Below are 19,631 nucleotides of genomic sequence, written 5' to 3'. Positions count from 1 at the left end.
CATCATAATCGATTTAAGGGGGAAGTCTACTGTGACAAGGGAAAAAACAGGCCGATTTTCCGGATTTTTTTTCTAACAAAATATGACTTGTACATTAAATTAAATTAAACCGTCATTTTTATTATATATTCAAGTATTTGTAAAAAAATTTTCAAGTCGAAATATTCAAAATTGCCGTCGTGGCACTCCTTCAAGCGCAGGTCCGTTTTTTTAGGTGCCCAAACGGTGTACATAAAATCTCACGTCTGGGTGATCTGAAACAAAAAACAAAATATGGTTATCATCTACATAATATTGACTCTCGTCTGACGGAGGATTTTGTCGATAAAAAATTTTGGCGCCGAAAAAAAATTCTTGAAATTTTTTTCTATTTTTTTGCCCAAATTTGATGTTATTATTGTTATAACAATTAAACAAAAAACGATATCAAAAAAATGCTCCGTCAGACGAGAGACACTATTCCAGAGAATATATGGTTAAAATTTCAAGTCGATTTATTCATTAGAACTTGAGATATCGTGTACACCGTATTGAAAAACTTAGTTTCGAGAAAAACGCGTTTAAAGTTTCGGCATTAGTTTTTTCAATGAAAAAATCATTTCTAAGCTTCTTACCATTAATCGCTCATTCCTGCTTCATATAGTACATCTTCTTCTTCAAGAAAATTCTCTTCAAGTGCCGATCGCGCCGTTCTTCTTTCGATTCTTCCTTCTTTTGAAGCGTCGAACGACCGTTCGTTTGCTTGTGATATTCTGCGCTCGTCCACGGTGTTGCATAAATTGAAGGCGTTTGGTCCAATTTTGATGTTCATAACGTCCATCATTTTGAGGATACTGGAGTAGCTTTCATTGAAAATGCTCGCAGCACAATACGACGCAATATCGACGGTTTTTGCGCCGCTGAATGTTTGTTTCGGAGCTAACGACCAGATCATCGCATTCAGGCTCTCGTTGCTGTTCTGTGTATATCCTCCAACACAACGTGTCAACAAATTTTCGTTGCTCAGCTCTTTGTATATAGGTGTGATGGCCTTCAGCACGTCGCTAGAGAGAGCCGGTTTGTGTTCATAATCGGACAGATTACCTTGAGCTTTGGCTTGTTGCCAGGTACACCAGCTGTCTTCACCCTGCGGACAATCCTCATGTTGTGGTTTCTCGTTTGTCGATGCTTTGTGTTTCAGCGTAGCCCATATAGCCTTTTTCATATCCGGCATAGAATCTTTATTCCTTTGGATGGCTAACCCGTAATAAACACTAACAAGTAAAGCTACCCAACTTTCACTCACCGATTTCTTTGTAACTTTTTATACATATACTACATTGAAAAATATTTGACACGTATTTTTTTATATCGGCCCAAACTGATGTTTAGACATTTAAAAAAAATTTTTAAGTTTAAGACCAAATTACCAAAAAAACAGGTCGAGTCGGAGTAAAAAAATAATATCTCTGCTTCTGCTTAATATTTTTTGATGCGGTAAACAGTTTTCGAAAGGTAATTAACTATTCTTTCTAATGAAAATTAACAATTTATTATTCCGTATTTCTGAATTAGAGGTATTTTGGATCAAAGATGAAATTTAATAGAACACCTGTTTTCTGAGCCTCGCTATTTATTCCAAGATAGGGTGGTCAATGGTTTATATTTTTTGTTTAAAGCTAGATCCATTACCTACAATCCAATGCTTACAGAATGCAAAAATTCCAAACCGTTTACCCACAAGCGCAATTTCAGTGAAGCCATAATCCTTTTTTCCCCCGAAAGCGGATCTTTGTACCTAAATGTATTGAACACTTCTTCCAAGCACAAGCAGAGAAAACAAACCGAATTGATGAAAAATAGCAGGTAAATCTTTATTTCTTACGTAAGCAACAGCGCTTAAAAATAATTTATTTTTTAACGATTAATTCTTATCCAACTATTTTTGAGATCGCTCTTTTCAAAGCCGTGATTAAATACCGATATTACCGATAAGACACAGCTATCTACCTATCCACAGCTGTCATTCATCAACACAAGCCTTCATTCGCCAATCAGAGTCATTTGCTAGTTCTCATTCTCACTAACTCACTACCACAATAAACAAAATACCGATTATTGGGGATTTACCAATTTTTTGTGACGCGATTCTGTGGCTACTTTGGTTTAAATGCTATTTTTACTTTGATACCAGTTTTATGCTATACACACTATAATACTAGATTCAAATTCTCCAAATTCACTCTACAGAATTTCACTATAATTTACTTCAATATCTGTTGGAATTTCATTATTAACGTATCCTTTTTAACATAATGTCGCTGAATCCCAGAAACGTTATTAGTCTGTTGAAGCAGAGTTTTGACTGTCCAGAATATGAAGTGCAATCAGTGATTACAAAAGAAGAAAGATGTCTCGCTTCTTATCTGGAAGGGTTAATTAAAGACTCCATTGACACCAATTTTTTTGTTGAAAGCTTTGAATGTTTACACTACAATGATACGAGTGTGTATCCAGTTGCAAAAATGGTTGATGAAGAAATTGATTATAGTTCTGAAGATTACAAGCCCAACAGCAAGAGACCTAAAATGTGTTCCGATATTGACATCGAATATAAAAAAAGAGCCGTTGAATTTTGGCGCTCGGGAAAGGGAGGGTGTAGAAGTTTCAAAGTAGTTCAACACAAATTTAAAAAGATACCAAGTATTAAATATTTATATAATTGGGAGCATCATATAGATGAGGGCGGAACACGAAATGAAAAGTTATTAAAAATTTCTGAATTTGTATTAGAAGATTTTAACAATGCTTTGGATAAATCAGTTGCTGTACATGATTTGGATCTGAAAAGGTGGGCTTTAAAGGCACGAGTGAGAGTCAATTTAGATATTCAACAGTTCACTGCTTCGAGAAGATGGATTCATAATTTTAAATTAAAACACGGAATTGTCTCTAGAAAAATTAATAAGTTTGTCACTCAAAAGCAAATAGAGAACAAAAAAGAATTAGTACAAAGCTCCAGTGAATATGTTTCGAAAGTTAGATCAGAAATTAAGAACATCGGAGTCGAAAATGTTTATAATTCTGATCAATCAGGTTTTAATTTAGAGTCACACGCAGGTCGTACTTTATCGTTTAGAGGTACATTAAAAGTTGAATCTCTCGCACAATCTCTTAACTCCTTAACTCATAGCTACACGATTCAGCCAATTATTTCGGCAAGTGGAGAGTTAAAGTCCCCCTTAATGATAGTTTTGCAGGAGTCGAAAGGTAAGTTTGGTCCACTGGTTGAAAAAACTATTTACAAAGCACCAAATATTGTGACATTTGCTTCAAAATCCGGGAAAATGACTTCAGAACTTTCTACAAGCTGGTACAGAGATGTATTCCTGCCAAGCGCTAAAGAAAATTCTTTACTTCTTTTGGATTCTTGGACAGGACAAAAAGATACAATATTTGATACCATTGAGAAAGGACAGAAGAAAGTTAAAATCTTAACCATTCCACCCGGAGCAACTGGATTTATACAGCCACTTGACGTTTACACTTTTAGACCGTGGAAAAACTTTTTGAAACAATTTTCTGATCTGATTATTTTATACAACTACGACGTCAGCTTACATTTAAGGAACAACATTTTGAAAATCCAATCACTGATTCACAACCAATTCTCCTCGCCAAGATTTGTAAATCTCTTTAAATATGCTTGGTGGAAGAGTGGCTACATTGAAGAGAAGCCAGAAAAATGCCAAACACCCGTCGAGTACTGCTTAAAGGGCTGTGGTACCATTTGTGACGTTTGCGAAGATACCGCAATAATTAAATGTGCTTGGTGCACTAAATCTATGTGCATGGAGCACTTTTTTGCGGTTTCCTTGAAAAGCACCCCCCACTACTGTGAACAATACATAATTTAGATTAATTTCCGAATAAACCACAACAAAATATCAAATTAAATTTAAAAAAAAGAAGACAAACGAAAAAGTGAAAAGAATGAAACAATTAAAAAAAAAATAAAAAAAAAAAAATAAAAAAAAAACAAAAAAAATAAAAAAAAACAAAAAAAAAAGAAGCAAAAGGGAATAGGTCCTCGCCACCTCCACGTTGGTTATTCCCGGGTTCGGCAAAGAGCGAGTGAGCTCTCCCTTTTTCGGGGGAAAAAAGGATTATGGCTTCACTGAAATTGCGCTTGTGGGTAAACGGTTTGGAATTTTTGCATTCTGTAAGCATTGGATTGTAGGTAATGGATCTAGCTTTAAACAAAAAATATAAACCATTGACCACCCTATCTTGGAATAAATAGCGAGGCTCAGAAAACGGGTGTTCTATTAAATTTCATCTTTGATCCAAAATACCTCTAATTCAGAAATACGGAATAATAAATTGTTAATTTTCATTAGAAAGAATAGTTAATTACCTTTCGAAAACTGTTTACCGCATCAAAAAATATTAAGCAGAAGCAGAGATATTATTTTTTTACTCCGACTCGACCTGTTTTTTTGGTAATTTGGTCTTAAACTTAAAAATTTTTTTTAAATGTCTAAACATCAGTTTGGGCCGATATAAAAAAATACGTGTCAAATATTTTTCAATGTAGTATATGTATAAAAAGTTACAAAGAAATCGGTGAGTGAAAGTTGGGTAGCTTTACTTGTAAGTTCATCTATTAGTTTTGCTGTGAGCTTTCCTTTGCCGCCCAGTCCTTTAGTATCTTTTTTTAGTTTCCTCAGTTGTGCTCCCATTCTTTTCTGGACATGGCCAACGCATTCTTTTTTTTCGACAATACAATTTTCGCCGTAAGAGTTACATTCTGTTATCCTTTTGAAAGTTTTGCAATCGCCGTCACCGACATAGGAGGTATATTTCACGCCGTGTAATTTCTCCGATCTCATGAACATTTCTTTAGTCGCGTCCACCTCCATTTTTCCGGCGCTACCAACGTGATTCGCAGTGCACTCATTTTTGTGTTTCCATCCATTCATCGAAGTCGTCAGCGTGTGTCTTCCAGTACTCGCACTGCTTACAATACGCGCATTTTACTAGGAGATCGAGGACTTTTCCTGTATAACGTCCGATCAAAGTCGTTACGCGTTGCAACGATGAATAACCTCGCTTACGCCAAGTTCCGTCGCCAGAAACAGTTAATCCTCTTGTTGGTTTGTCAGCATTTTCGGTACTTTCCGTCAAATTTTTTTCTTCAGCAGCAGCAGCAGAAAACAGTAAATTGGCAACGGCTTGCGATGCAGTATGAACACTATCGACGATATCATAATAAACTTTTTTATTGAACATTTTCGGGAGATCCATTATACCTGCAAAACTTTCGTATTCCTTCGTAACCGACACCAATGATTCTCATTACAAAAACGATGCTCCTGTTGATTTCGTAAGCGTTGTTTATAAGTGGGCAGGAGTTTATGTAGCAAGATTCACAATTACTGCATTTAACGACTAATTTGAATCCAAGTCCACGGATACTACTTTCCGAAAAAGTCACATTTCCACCGCACGTTTTGCACATGATCATTTCACCCAGCGTTTGAAACAAGAATAAAAATTTAATCAAACGGTATCCATAACCATTATTAATTTCCACTTCCACCGATATCGTTTTTAATTTTTTCGCGGAAGAACTTGTCGATTCCGTTTCATTCTTTATCGTATGGCGATTTGGTGGCGGCGGTCTTTTCCTACGTCGTGAAGGTCGATCGGGAGTTTCGCGTGAATCCTTTCGGTCGAAAGAAGCAGGCTTCATTTTGATAAAAGTGTAAAAACTATACGTTAGCCACGCGGGAAACGCCGAAACGATGACAGCTGTTCGACACACTGGCCCTTAAAATTACGCACTACCGGCGTCCTTACTGAAATACTTGAAATCGCTTCTAACTGACTATAAAATATACCTAGTGACATCTGTTGATCGACTTGGAGTATTAGAAATGTTAGAAATTGAATTACAAGTCACTACGCTGTACCCGCTGAACAGATAGGAATTTGCCGCAGGTACGCGTTTCGGAGCACTTCGGTAAAAGGTCGAAATTTCAATGAAGAAAAATTTAGCCGGCTATAACACCTAATGTACCTTATTTTAGAGGGTTCAAAGTATTTTTAAGCCAATAAACAAAAAATTGATTTTTTGAAAATTTTACAGTAGATTTCCCCCTTAAAGACACAGACTGTGTTTACCGTGCTGGACAGATTACCGTGCTTTTATCATAAAAGTAAATTTCAATTTTTCTAATATGCTTGAAACATTTTTTGTAACAATATTCCTTAATTAAATTAAATTAATTAAATTAATAAAATAAATATAACAATTAAATGTAACAATAAGCAAACCTAAGGTTGCTCAGAAAAGAACAACCAAATAACATATTTTAGAAACTGCCATATATTTGTAACAAAGTAAAGATTATAACTTGTCAGTGCAGATATTTAATTTTATCATCTGAAGAAATGTGTATAAATATATCCCACAAAAAAAGACATCACAGATGTAAAAAAAAAAGCGCTAAGTTATATCTTTCGCCAGCAAAAATAGTTCTTTATATTGTAATAATAAAAAATATTATCTTCTCAAAAATTATGTTTATAGGAAAAATAATTCTTTGCAAAAACTAATCACCATCAAAAATATTTTCTCAAAAATTATATTTATAAATTATATTTTATTTTTGTTAATAATACTAGAAAAAAATTAAAATATTAGCATCAAAAAGTAGTGAAATCAAAAAATTGCGCTAAATAATTATATTGATAATACGAGAAAAAAGGTTAAAATATTAGCATCAAAAAGTAGTCAAATCAAAAAGTTGCACTAAGTAAGTGACAACATAATATATAATATTTAGATAAATTTCTTATAATGATACAAATGTATAATTATTGCTTTATTTTAAAACGTTTATAATATATACAATAACAAAATAAATTCAGTAAAATATATATATATATATATATTTATTCATCTTTATATTTAAATAACATGAATAATTATGTAATTAATTTAAACTGGAATGTATATACATTGTAAAGTTATTATATATTTTTATAAAATATTTAGATAAATAGATATATATAAAAAATAAATTATTTATCTCTAAATAATTATTTAATTCAAATATATTTAAACGTATATTCAAAAAAGGTAATATAAGGCACAAAGAATTAAATTTAGGAAATTAAAAAAATTTAAAGTTAAATAAAAATTTTTAATTTAAATTAAAAAATAAAAGTAAAAATAAAAGTAAAAAAAATGTAATGTACAAAAAATACTTAGCGCTGTTTTTGTATTGTTATTTTAACACATTAGTAAATAAAATAAAATATAAATCAAAGTATAGACTAATTTTTTTACTGCAATACGCTTCAATAGAAATCTATAAACATATTACGTGGCTCGATATTCGAATGACATGTGGCTAGCTGAACATATCGATATACATGTATGAAATATATGTATATAATGTAACATGCAATAATTGTCATATTAAACAGATTCAACGATTGGGCAATGTGAATGGGCTAAGTGAAAATTATAAAAATGAATTTACTATACATTAATATATGCTAAAGACGTATACATATACATATATATGTTATTAATATATGTATACCAGGGTTGGGAAGTAACGAGTTACTTGTAACGAAGTTACAGTTACAGTTACTTTTTTTCGGTAACTATAACTTAACTTCGTTACTTTTTTCCATCTGTAACTGTAACTGTAACTTAGTTACATTTTTTTAGTAACTAGTAACTATTTTAATAGTTACTTTATTAGTTACTTTTTTTGGAAACATGCGCTAAAAGTATTGTTTAAGTATGGTAGCCGTTATATTATTAAATTAAATTTTGATAACAGTAGCATATGGATCTTCATATGATTTAATCTTTTACCTAAAATTTTCATTTTGTGTACATAAAATAATATAACACATAATTAAGATCGACCAATCACAGTCAAATATTTAAAAAAATTCTTAAAGGTAATAATTGATCGATTTGCTTGCGACTTTGCGATTACCATTTAGTAACTTACTATAACTATTTTTACTGTTGTATATAAAGATCATTCATACATTGATGTTAATTGCAAAGTCGCAAGCAAATCGATCAATATTACATTCAAGAATTTTTTTAAATACTTGACTGTAATTGTGCATAAAATGTAAGCTCCTTATATTTAAAACAATGTATAATTATTTTTAAAAAGTAACTGAAAAGTAACGACTCGTTACTTTTAGAGTAACTGTAACTGTAACGAGTTATTTTTTAAAATCGGTAACTTGTAACTGTAACTAGTTATTTTTTCAATGAAATAACTGTAACTGTAACTAGTTACTTTTACAAAGTAACTTTCCCAACCCTGATGTATACATATATTAATTAATGTATATGGAGCATTTCAAAGTGTTTAATTGATCAATCAAAATATAAATGAATAAAAATTTCTTTATTCTGATACATGTTTTAAAGCATTTGCAATGTTTTCCTGATCGCAATCAAAGTTTCGAGATAGATGTTTAAAGCGCATTATTTTCATTATGAATTTTTTTATAAAAAAGATTCAAATATAATTTCATGATTCTTTAATTTCGACTTATTTTGACTTCATCATTTCACTCTCCAAAGATAGGATGCGACTTCTGTGTGTGATATATTCTGTATATACACATTTCGTTACTAATCATCATTTTTAAGGACGTTTCGTAGTCAAAGGGCTATAATACAAAAACAGCGCTAAGTATTTTTTGTACATTACATTTTTTTTACTTTTATTTTTACTTTTATTTTTTAATTTAAATTAAAAATTTTTATTTAACTTTAAATTTTTTTAATTTCCTAAATTTAATTCTTTGTGCCTTATATTACCTTTTTTGAATATACGTTTAAATATATTTGAATTAAATAATTATTTAGAGATAAATAATTTATTTTTTATATATATCTATTTATCTAAATATTTTATAAAAATATATAATAACTTTACAATGTATATACATTCCAGTTTAAATTAATTACATAATTATTCATGTTATTTAAATATAAAGATGAATAAATATATATATATATATATTTTACTGAATTTATTTTGTTATTGTATATATTATAAACGTTTTAAAATAAAGCAATAATTATACATTTGTATCATTATAAGAAATTTATCTAAATATTATATATTATGTTGTCACTTACTTAGTGCAACTTTTTGATTTGACTACTTTTTGATGCTAATATTTTAACCTTTTTTCTCGTATTATCAATATAATTATTTAGCGCAATTTTTTGATTTCACTACTTTTTGATGCTAATATTTTAATTTTTTTCTAGTATTATTAACAAAAATAAAATATAATTTATAAATATAATTTTTGAGAAAATATTTTTGATGGTGATTAGTTTTTGCAAAGAATTATTTTTCCTATAAACATAATTTTTGAGAAGATAATATTTTTTATTATTACAATATAAAGAACTATTTTTGCTGGCGAAAGATATAACTTAGCGCTTTTTTTTTTACATCTGTGATGTCTTTTTTTGTGGGATTTCACATATTTTTGCAAAGATTATTAAATAAAATGCATTAAATAAATGTATATTTTTTTATATTTATAATATTAATGTAAATATATAAAGTAATATTAATAATAATAGTAGTATTAGTAGTAATAGTTAGTAATAATAGTAATAGTAATAGTAGTAATAGTAATAATAATAGTAATAATAATAATAGTAATAATAATAATAGTAATAATAATAGTAATAATATAATAGTAATAATAATAATAATGTAATAATTATAATAATAATATTAATTTAAATAATAATTTTTAATTATTGTATGGCGGCCACCGCGACCACTGCGGCCACCGTGACTACCGCGGCCGTTCTGTCCGCGACCACGGCCATGAAAATGGCCCCCTCGTTGCCGATACCATCGGGCCCTCGCTCGCCCGGCTCCTCGTCTATATCTGAATAAATCTGAAATAGTAAAATTGTATATATTACATGTATACGTGTGTGTTTAGAAAAAAATTATAGACAACACGTACTTTCATTGTACAGCTGCGGCTGCGACTGCGACTGCGGCTGCGGCTGCGGCTGCGACTGCGACTGCGGCTGCAGCTGCGGCTGCGGCTGCGATTGCGGCTGCGACTGCGACTGCGGCTGCGGTTGTTGTTGCGGTTGTTGTTGCGGTTGCTGTTGCTGCTGCGGTTGCTGTTGCTGTGGCTGCAGCTGCCGCTGTGGAGCAATGCTCCTCTGCTGGCGTTGAATCGCCTGCAGCTCTTGCCGCGTATGTCGCTGCTCCTCCAGCATTTGCCGGAGAATGAGCAGCATCGGCTCTTTGTCCGTCTCCATTAATAGATCTTCTGATTTTTCTAAAAAAAATATAATAATTTTACATAATTCTATTTAAAAAAGATGTACGGCAAGATAAAAAAGTGATTAATTATAATTATTATACAAAATTAATAATAAATTATACTTACGAGACATATCTATGCGTTGCTACCTCAATCGTAGTAAACAAAGTGAATTTGAATCAAAATGTAATGCCCGCCACCTTTTAAAAGTGAAATAGTACGACATACGTACGACTATGTCTAGGGTGAATCAAACTCAACAATTGGCTCACCTGTTCTAACCTACTTACTGTTTAAAAAATATACGACAAAATTTATGTTTTCGATTGGGGCTGTATGGCGGAGTGGATAAGTGCGGGGCTAGTAACCATGAGAACTCAGGTTCAAAACCCCATGCTGTTAAAATTTTTTTTCTAATTTTTTTATTATTTTATATGAGAGGTACATGTAATATTATTATCGCAAATATTCTGAATCATATTTTTTTTATACTTTTTTATTTAATTTCAGAATCTTAATGAAATGAAAATATTTATGTAAATGAAATATATTCACGTGTTCATTATATAAAACAAAACAAATTACATTAGAAGATAAATTGTACCATATGAAATAGAAGATTTATTATGCAGTATGTCCACATTATATATATAAGAGAAAATTATCAAAATTAAATTAGAGAAAAGAAGGAATCAAAAAGCAGAATTTTCTTCAGATAAGTTTTATAAAACAATCCTATTCCAACTTTGAATATTAATTTGAATAAGGATACTTTATGTTGTATTTCTTTATTATTTTCAGTTAAGTTAACACATCATATATTTAATTTAAATTGATGCATACAAAGGATACACATGCAAAGGATAAATGCAAAGGAAATTAAACATACAATATAAAAGAGGATAAAGAATAAATAAAGAAAAAAAGAAAGAAATAGTGCAATTATGAACAATAAAATAGGTATGTTTATAATATTGACATTATTTTTCTTTTTATTATTAGTATATACAATATATATATATCATGTTTAGTAATATAACATCACACTCACATTCAATTCAAATTGATACTCACATACAAAGAATAGATTTTAATATATGTTTATATCTCTGCTTTTTGTAAAGCGATAAAAGATTATTAATATTAATACATATATTAAAGTTATATTTATTAATACTTATTAAAGTTAACTTATTCAAATTATATTTTAATAATAATCTGTTATGAAATATAATATTTTTTAATACTACCTATATATTATATAATTTTTGTATATATGTAATAATTTTAATTCTTTTTTGACACAAACATATACGGATTACACATGTATACATTTGTATTTAGAAACAACGAAATTAATGATGATTTTCCACACCACCTATATGAGGTACCATCAATGGCGCGTTAGGTTTTTTTTAAATGGACCTTCGCCTGGAGCCATATTATACCACATTATATTACATAATATTGTACTATATTTCTTATTTATAAATGTAATGTCTTTCACAAAATATTTTTTACACACTTGTCTTTGACAAGTGTGATGTCTTTTAAAGATGATATTTTTACATACTGATTTTTTACAAGTACGACATCTATTACAGACAAATTTTATTTTATATACATATATATAATTAAGTGAGCAAAACTATTATTACATTATAAAAATAATAATGTCCATTTATATAATTTATTTTATTTTGAAAAATATCATTCTATACATCATTAGCTAATGAAATACTAGGATTATTATCGGTAACATATAACGTTGAACTATGCTTTCTTTTTTAGGACAAATAGAATATAATTTGTACCCTTTATAACAAATGCTTTACATTTATTAATCTTCATGTCCAGAAGAAATTTTTTTCTTGCTTTTATCATTGATTTTAACACACAACTAACATTTATATATTCGCACAAAAGTTTATTTTAATTTTTTTTGTTTTTATATCTGATAGCATAGAAAACATTTTTTCTGAATTACAATTGGAAAGTTATCTAAGAGCATTCAAAAGAAACTTTATATTGAGATACTTGTGTTTTGAAATTTATTTTCACATCTCATCAAAATTTATTTATTTTTTATTTTTGATAAATGTTCTTTTTCTGCTACTTGTAAAATGTAGATGTAATATTATATAATTCCTTATATAATTTTTAAAGCATTGTTATTAATACCACCGAGGATTTAAATAAAAAAGAAAATATCATTAAATAATGTTTCTTTATCAATACTATATGTAGAATACTATATCTTGTTGGAAAATTTTTAATCTATTTTTAATGGATAATTTTTTACTAATTTCCTCGGTAGCAGTTATACAAAATTGTAGATAATTCTCTTGAACATTTCTAAATATGCCTGCGTGTTCTTCTTTCATTAATTTCTCGCGAGACATTTTTTCACAAATATTAGATTAATATCACTTACTAATTGCTGTAATTCTCTACTATCTATTTTAGAAAATCTAAAATTAATATCACATCCTTTTTTTAAAAGCTGATTTTCAAATAATTTGGAAAATTATTATTAAAAGTTGTAATGACTTTGGCTGCAACAATTAAATGTTTGTTTCTAGAACTTGGAAAAATTAAAAAATTTAAACTATGTTTTAGAAATAGGAAATATGCCACACATTAGAATTTTATATTAGAAATATATCAGAAATAATAAATATTGTCTTGATTTTTTTATTTTTGATTCATAATCTTTTTGGTCAAGAAAAAGTTTTATAGTATCCCAAAAATTTAAAAGTCATATATGAATGATAAGATAGCCACTGTTTATTGGATTATTATTTATATATTTATATTTATCCATTGTGATTCTTCTTTTACTCTTAGATACAATATTAAATAATATAATGTAGTATATGGCGCCAGACAACAATTCACTTTTAAAAACTTAATATGCCAATGGTGGTACTTCATGGATGATGTGGATAATCGTTGATCATTAATCATTTTATTGTTTTAAGATACAAACGTATATATATTGTCAGTATACATGCGTGCAATTAAAAAATTATATAAATACACACACACGCACACACTACTTTTTTTATATATACATGTGGATTTTATTTAATGATTTTTGTATATTTTTTAAATTCAAAATAAAATTCTTTGTGTAATATGTTACACATTTTTTTTAAATTAATTTTTTTTTCTTAAAATGTCAAATTATTCATATCAATGTATGATTTTAATCAATAATGATTTCATTAATAAGTATATCGTGAAGCTTAATAATTTATTTAAATGTTTACATTTTTGTATCGAGCACTAGTGTATCTTTATAATTATAAGGAATATTTATTAATTATTATAATTTAGAAATTTAATAAACATTCTATTAATTCCTCTATTTTTTATACATATATATTAATATCACTGATATGTGAGAATATTATATAACATATTAATAGATAAAATTTACTCACATTGTTCTAAAAACAATATATATAAATTCTTACCACCTCGTGGCCATTGTTTACATGAAATGGATTCATCATTAACATAAAACCATTTTGATTTATTACTTTTATAGTCTCTTAACATGTTTGTGTAATGACCTTCATGTAAATTATTTCCATGATGAAATATTGCACTAACGACTTTATAAAAGTTTGTTCCAATAGATATTTTGGCAGTTGAAAGACCTTTAATGTTACATTTATTTATAATTCTAGATGTGTCTTTATCATTTGATAAAAATATCATCAATTGCATTACAATTATTTTTTTAAAAGAACATATATCATATTTAATAAGCAATTGATTGTTTTCTTTGCAATTTTCACACATTCCTTCGACAGATATCCAATGAGAAAAGTTGTGTTTCATTAAATATTGCATATCTATGCTCTGTTTTAGATTTGTGGGAATAGTTAGTGTAGCTATTATATTTTTTTGCTTATTAACGTTTGTGTAATTACATTTTTTGCAATGGATTGTTGTAGAAAAGTCGTGTTCAATGATATCTTTAAGAATTGTAATCTTTGCACAGAGCGCTATTAAAAATTCTGCCGCATCTCGTTGAACATTCAGTAAAAATGAATTACCAAGAAATTGTCTTATACTCATACTATTTAATACATTCTTGTCACCAATATAATCGTTAATTAATTGCTTCATAACATCTGTTTAATCGTGTTGTAATAATAATTTTCTAATAACAGTATTATGTACAATACATTGTAAAACGGTATTTGCATAGCAGGAAACATTATCTGTTTTGATAAAGCCTTTAATGGACGTTAATGAAATATTTTCAAGATTTGTTGATTCTTCATAAATTGCCTGTCCAGCAAGAAATCGGACAGACACTGTCCATTGTCGATCTTTAATCTTATTACATTGATTTTTTTGCATAATAATGCTTTCTATATCTTGACGATATAAGTTTCTTAAACGATTATATTCAACAATGGCTAATTCATTAGCTTTTACAGATCCTGGATCAAAATTTATCAAATGTAATCCTTCTATAGATGTGACTCGTGACAATGCCACATATGTTTGACCGCAACTGAAAATAAGATTTCCTGCATCAATAACAACCGAATTCAAACTTAAGCCTTGACTTTTATGAATTGTTATTCCATAACTAAGTGACAATGGAAATTGTTTTCGAATAATGTATGCTTTGCCCATTACTTCAAATTTGACACTTACACGTTCTATATCGAATTCTTTTCCATTCGATAAAGCAATTGTTAATGTATTTACATTCTTATTATCAATATCACGTAAACATTTCGTAATTGTACCAATAGTTCCATTAACAAGTCCTAATGTGACGTCGATATTTCTACGTAGCATAATTTTTGCCCCTATTTTCACAATTATCTCATTTGACAGTCCACCAGTTTTCGTACTATCCTCATCATCTGCACCAATAATTTTCAATATTTTTTTCTTTAAATATTGTGGACAATCAATACTATCTTGTGCTAACAATGATATATTTTCAGAAGGTATGCGTTCCAACATTGCGGTATTAAGAACATTACATAAATTACATGTTGGTAACAAGCACACTGGATCGCACGGCAATTTTGCAATATAATTACATAATTCTTCTAATCTATCATTACATGATGTAGATTTAAAGTTTATTTTTCTGGAATTCAATGTTTCAATATCAGTATCTGTTAAAATTCCAAGTCGAATTCTAGAAAGTAAATCTCTGTAACTGATATCACTTTTTTGACGCATATTAATCCTAAGTTCATCATAAGTAAACAAATCATTCCATAAATTTGTAGCTCCTAATGTTTCCAAATATTTTTCTGTCTTAGCTTTACTCATATTAATAAAAACAGACTCTTCGCGTACTGGTGGCAATTGTAATAAATCACCTAATAATAATATGTGCTTTTTCCCGAACCATCCATCATCGTCATCAAACGTGTTGAATATTTCTGTTAATCTAAGATGTATATATATAAAAGTGATATTTGATACCATTGATATTTCATCGATTATAAAAAGAATAGTATTCTTTAATTCATCTCTTAATGTTTTTAAAACAACGTCGGATAATTGTCTGTATTTAGGAATATAGCCATGCTCCACTGGTAATTGAAAAAGTCTATGAATAGTAAGTCCATCAATATTAAAGGCAGCAATACCCGTGGGTGCAGCTACCGCAACATCCTTATTTAAATTTTGTTTCACCCAACATTTAATAGTTTTTATGAGATAACTTTTGCCTGTTCCACCTTCGCCACTTACATAATGTCTCAAGCATTTCGAATCAGATTTAATGGTATTTGTAATGGTATCGAATACTTTCCTTTGATCATCATTTAGCCCAGAAATTAAATCATCGATATTTGTTTCGTCTGGTTTAGCTAAAACATCTCTAAATTCTTGCATAGCATTTCCTGCTTCCAAAGCAAGAAATTCTGTTTCATTATTAGATTGCTTATTTTCCTCTTGTGATTTTACTATTTCATTTAAATAATTCTCAATATTTTCTTTAATATTTTTCAAGTAATTTTGATCATTAACAATTTTTTCATGATAAGATATTGCTTCTGGTAGTTGCGAACATATACTTAAAAATGTTTCTGCATAAGTAGAATATTCTGATTTTATTTCTGATAAATCTCTCCATGGTTTGAATAATAATAATAACGAATAGTAATATTTTTCTGGTTGCATTTCAACATTGTATTTATAATGATTCACCAGATATCCACGCTGTCTTTTCTTAATATAATGTGGATATTTACCTTCACCTTTCAAAGTATAAAAATTATTGGCAGGTATTTTCTTTGTAATATCATACCATTTCGCAAAATTATAAAGGCTCAACGATTCGAGTTCTTGTGGTCTAGTTGGATAGTAATAATCAATCATTGATTTACAAAAAATGTCTGTTGAATCTGCGTCCAACAATTTAATTTCTTTAAGTGTTTTTATTTTTCGGCTTCTAATTTGATTAACATCTAGCCATCTAATTGTTGTACATGGATCTATTCCATATAGTGATATACCGAGAAGTGTGTCACATGCTTCTAGAGCACCACATTCTCTGTTATTTAAATTACGCATTGCAAAGTTCCAAAGACGACTACGTAATGATTTCGTAGAGTTAACTGCTTCGAATGTATCATTTGCATAACTCGACTCAGATTTTGTAGTATATTTTGTACAGTACCAATTTAACAAAGTTGATTTTTCACCAATAAATTGCATATCCATGTTACCTTCCCATGCAGTTAAAATTACAGGATTGTAATCATTAATATTCTTTTCTTTTTCTTCTCGTGGAAGATCGTATAATCTGCTTTTTGCTTTTAAAGTTCTTCTTCCTGCTATCGACGATACTAGATCTTTTAAAATTAGATTTTTGGTGACTGGACGTGGAAATCCAAATCGACAAACACGAGTAACACCCCTTTTACTTTTCTTACATCGTAAACAGTAATTATTATGAACGTGACGTTGATGAGTATTGACTCTTCGATATAATAAAGGTGAAATATCTTTATCGGGTAATTTACATGATATATATTTCAATAGAAACTTAACAATTTCTTCATTAGAAGATTCGCCGATTAAAGGAGCGTCTTTTATCCATACTAATAAATGAAAATGTTGAGTACCTCTACCTTGATACTCACGTCTCCAAAAGTAATGTGTTACTTCACCAATCGGATGATCACTCGAACATATGAAATCGAGCATAGCGTGAAATTGATTTTCCATATATCTAGATACGGACACGGGATCAGATGCAATAAGTTCATTTGCAGATTTTGTGGACATATTAGGATTTATTTCTCGAAGATATTCAATCATATGTGACCACAGCCATTCGCTTGGACTTAGAGTTAAAAACCAGGTAGCAGGTCCATAATAATAGATCATACAACTTAAATCACATCTAGGTTTGCGCCAATATTGTTCACTGTTGCGAAGTCTTGAAAATATTGTACTTATGTTTCCTTCTAATTTATTTTCTGACATTGCATTCAAGAAGCTTTTTGTTGTAAATCGTTCTCTCAAATTCACTATATTCATTTTATGATAAATACCACTATTTAATTGTCGAATATTTGCATTATTCAATAAATAAAATATATACTGTATATTTAAACGAAATTGAGAATGTTTGGACATTAATCGTGATTTGATAAACTCGCTATCTGACAGACGTATTGGTCTTTCTTCATATTGACCATTTTTTCCAAATGGATATAAATCGGGAAAGCACAAAAGATCCAAAGTTTTATCTCGACCATCTATTGGAATATTTTCAACTCTTAACATTTGATACAACGCTGTTGCACTCTCATTTGTTCTTTTATCATAATTGGATAAATAGTAAACTGTTCGTAATACGTGTCCGGATCCGTAATCTGTGTCACTAAGTTGCTGAATTTGTTTCCACATTATCATTCAATTGATATTCGACGTCGTTTAGTTTGTCAGTTAATAGATCATCATTTGATTTTGGTAATTCAATTGCTGTATATAACGGATTGTGTTTTTTGAACCATGTTAATACTTCATAAATTTTTTTTAACATTTTACTAAATTTTCCCACATTATTTAGATTTAGTTGGAACACCACGAACTACAAGTATAATTCGTGATCATAATTTAATACGTCTGTTGGGTTACAAATTTTTTTATCGTTTTTATTTACTGGCAATGGTAAGTGAAAACGTTCTGCCTTTAACTTTACTTTGAAGATGTGATTGTGGTAAATGTATTTCTTTGATTGATACTGTTCCCATTTTCTGTACAACTTGAAAAGCTTTTGCTCTTTGTATCAAAATTTTTTCATATTCATTTAATGTAGTTATTACGTCTGGTGTTTTGTCAACGTATAAATATTCAAATACATATTGGTGGTAAAGTGCCCTTTACGAAAGTATGTCAAACAGTATCGGCAAATATATAATCTGTACTTTTTAAATCAATATGCAAATAGTTTATTAATTTCTTCCCATTGTTTTCCTGATATAAAGACTTTTCTTAATTTTCCCACATTAAAAAAAAATTTTTTTTTTAAAAAAAAATTTTTTACAAAATAAACATAAAATTGAGGTGTACGGGGGGCCTTTTTGGGGAAATTTTGGTAAAAGCTTTCGAATTTTTAAAAAATTTTTATCTTCATTTAAGTTTAAACTGTTTCGATTTTTAAAATCGGAAAACCCCTATTTTTCCCTACATATATTACAAAAATTTTTTTTCCAAAAAAATTTTAAAATCACCAAAAAATTAAAAATTTTGCCCAAATTTTTTAAAAGTTTATCGTAATAATATGTCAAGCGAGAAGCAAGTTTTGTATTTTATCATTTTTTTATAATGTGGGGACAAAAAATGCAAAGCAACAATTTAGTTTTCCCCAAAATTTGGGATCAATGTAAAATATTTTCGAAGCCCCAAATTTATTGATTGTCTATATGAATATAAAAAATTTTTTTTTCATTGTTTAAAAAAATTTTAGAAAATTTTTCATTTTTTAACACTTTGATATTTTTGGGTTTAAAAATTTTTTTAAAACGTTCAATTATAATGTTTAAAATTTTTTCTACATAGAGATCCCCTTTTTTCCAAAAAAATTTTTGTTTTATTACGTGTAATTTTGTCTTTTTTTGGAAAAAAAATTTTGTTACTTGTCCATTTTTATTTTTTATTAATGCTTCCTTTAAAAATTTAAAAAATTTTTAAATTTTTTAAAAAAAAAATTTTTTTTTTTGGAAGCAGTAGGGGTTTTTTTTTTAACCCCCTAAAGCTTGATTTAATTATTTGGGGAAAAA

General features: G+C 28.9%; 2 protein-coding genes across 2 annotated transcripts; both read right to left on the bottom strand.

Annotated features, from left to right (window-relative positions):
• Positions 1–616: 616 nt before the first annotated feature.
• Positions 617–5,009, bottom strand: LOC114937895 (uncharacterized). Its single transcript, XM_085487571.1, has 2 exons — positions 4,631–5,009; positions 617–1,266 (listed from the first exon to the last, which is right to left on the bottom strand). The coding sequence occupies exons 1-2, from the start codon at positions 4,959–4,961 to the stop codon at positions 617–619; spliced, it is 981 nt and encodes a 326-aa protein (XP_085343697.1). The 5' UTR covers positions 4,962–5,009.
• A 9,484-nt stretch (positions 5,010–14,493) lies between these two features.
• LOC146720956 (uncharacterized) lies at positions 14,494–18,255 on the bottom strand. The gene has a single exon (XM_085487574.1). The coding sequence runs from the start codon at positions 18,253–18,255 to the stop codon at positions 14,494–14,496; it is 3,762 nt and encodes a 1,253-aa protein (XP_085343700.1).
• Between the last annotated feature and the right edge of the window lie 1,376 nt (positions 18,256–19,631).

Source organism: Nylanderia fulva, unplaced genomic scaffold, assembly GCF_048542155.1.
Source record: "Nylanderia fulva isolate GAGA-0341 unplaced genomic scaffold, ASM4854215v1 Scaffold578, whole genome shotgun sequence".
NCBI classification, from domain to species: Eukaryota; Metazoa; Arthropoda; class Insecta; order Hymenoptera; family Formicidae; genus Nylanderia; species Nylanderia fulva.
This window is presented reverse-complemented; position numbering and strand designations above follow the sequence as displayed.

What these genes read in the sequence shown, in the direction of transcription:
- LOC114937895 (XM_085487571.1), bottom strand. Translation starts at nt 4,961, where the DNA reads ATGAATGGATGGAAACACAAAAATGAGTGCACTGCGAATCACGTTGGT. An exon ending in ACTAATAGATGAACTTACAA is followed by an intron (nt 1,267 to 4,630) that starts GTAAAGCTACCC and finishes AAAGTTGGGTAG; the next exon opens with CTTTACTTGTTAGTGTTTAT.
- LOC146720956 (XM_085487574.1), bottom strand. Translation starts at nt 18,255, where the DNA reads ATGTGGAAACAAATTCAGCAACTTAGTGACACAGATTACGGATCCGGA.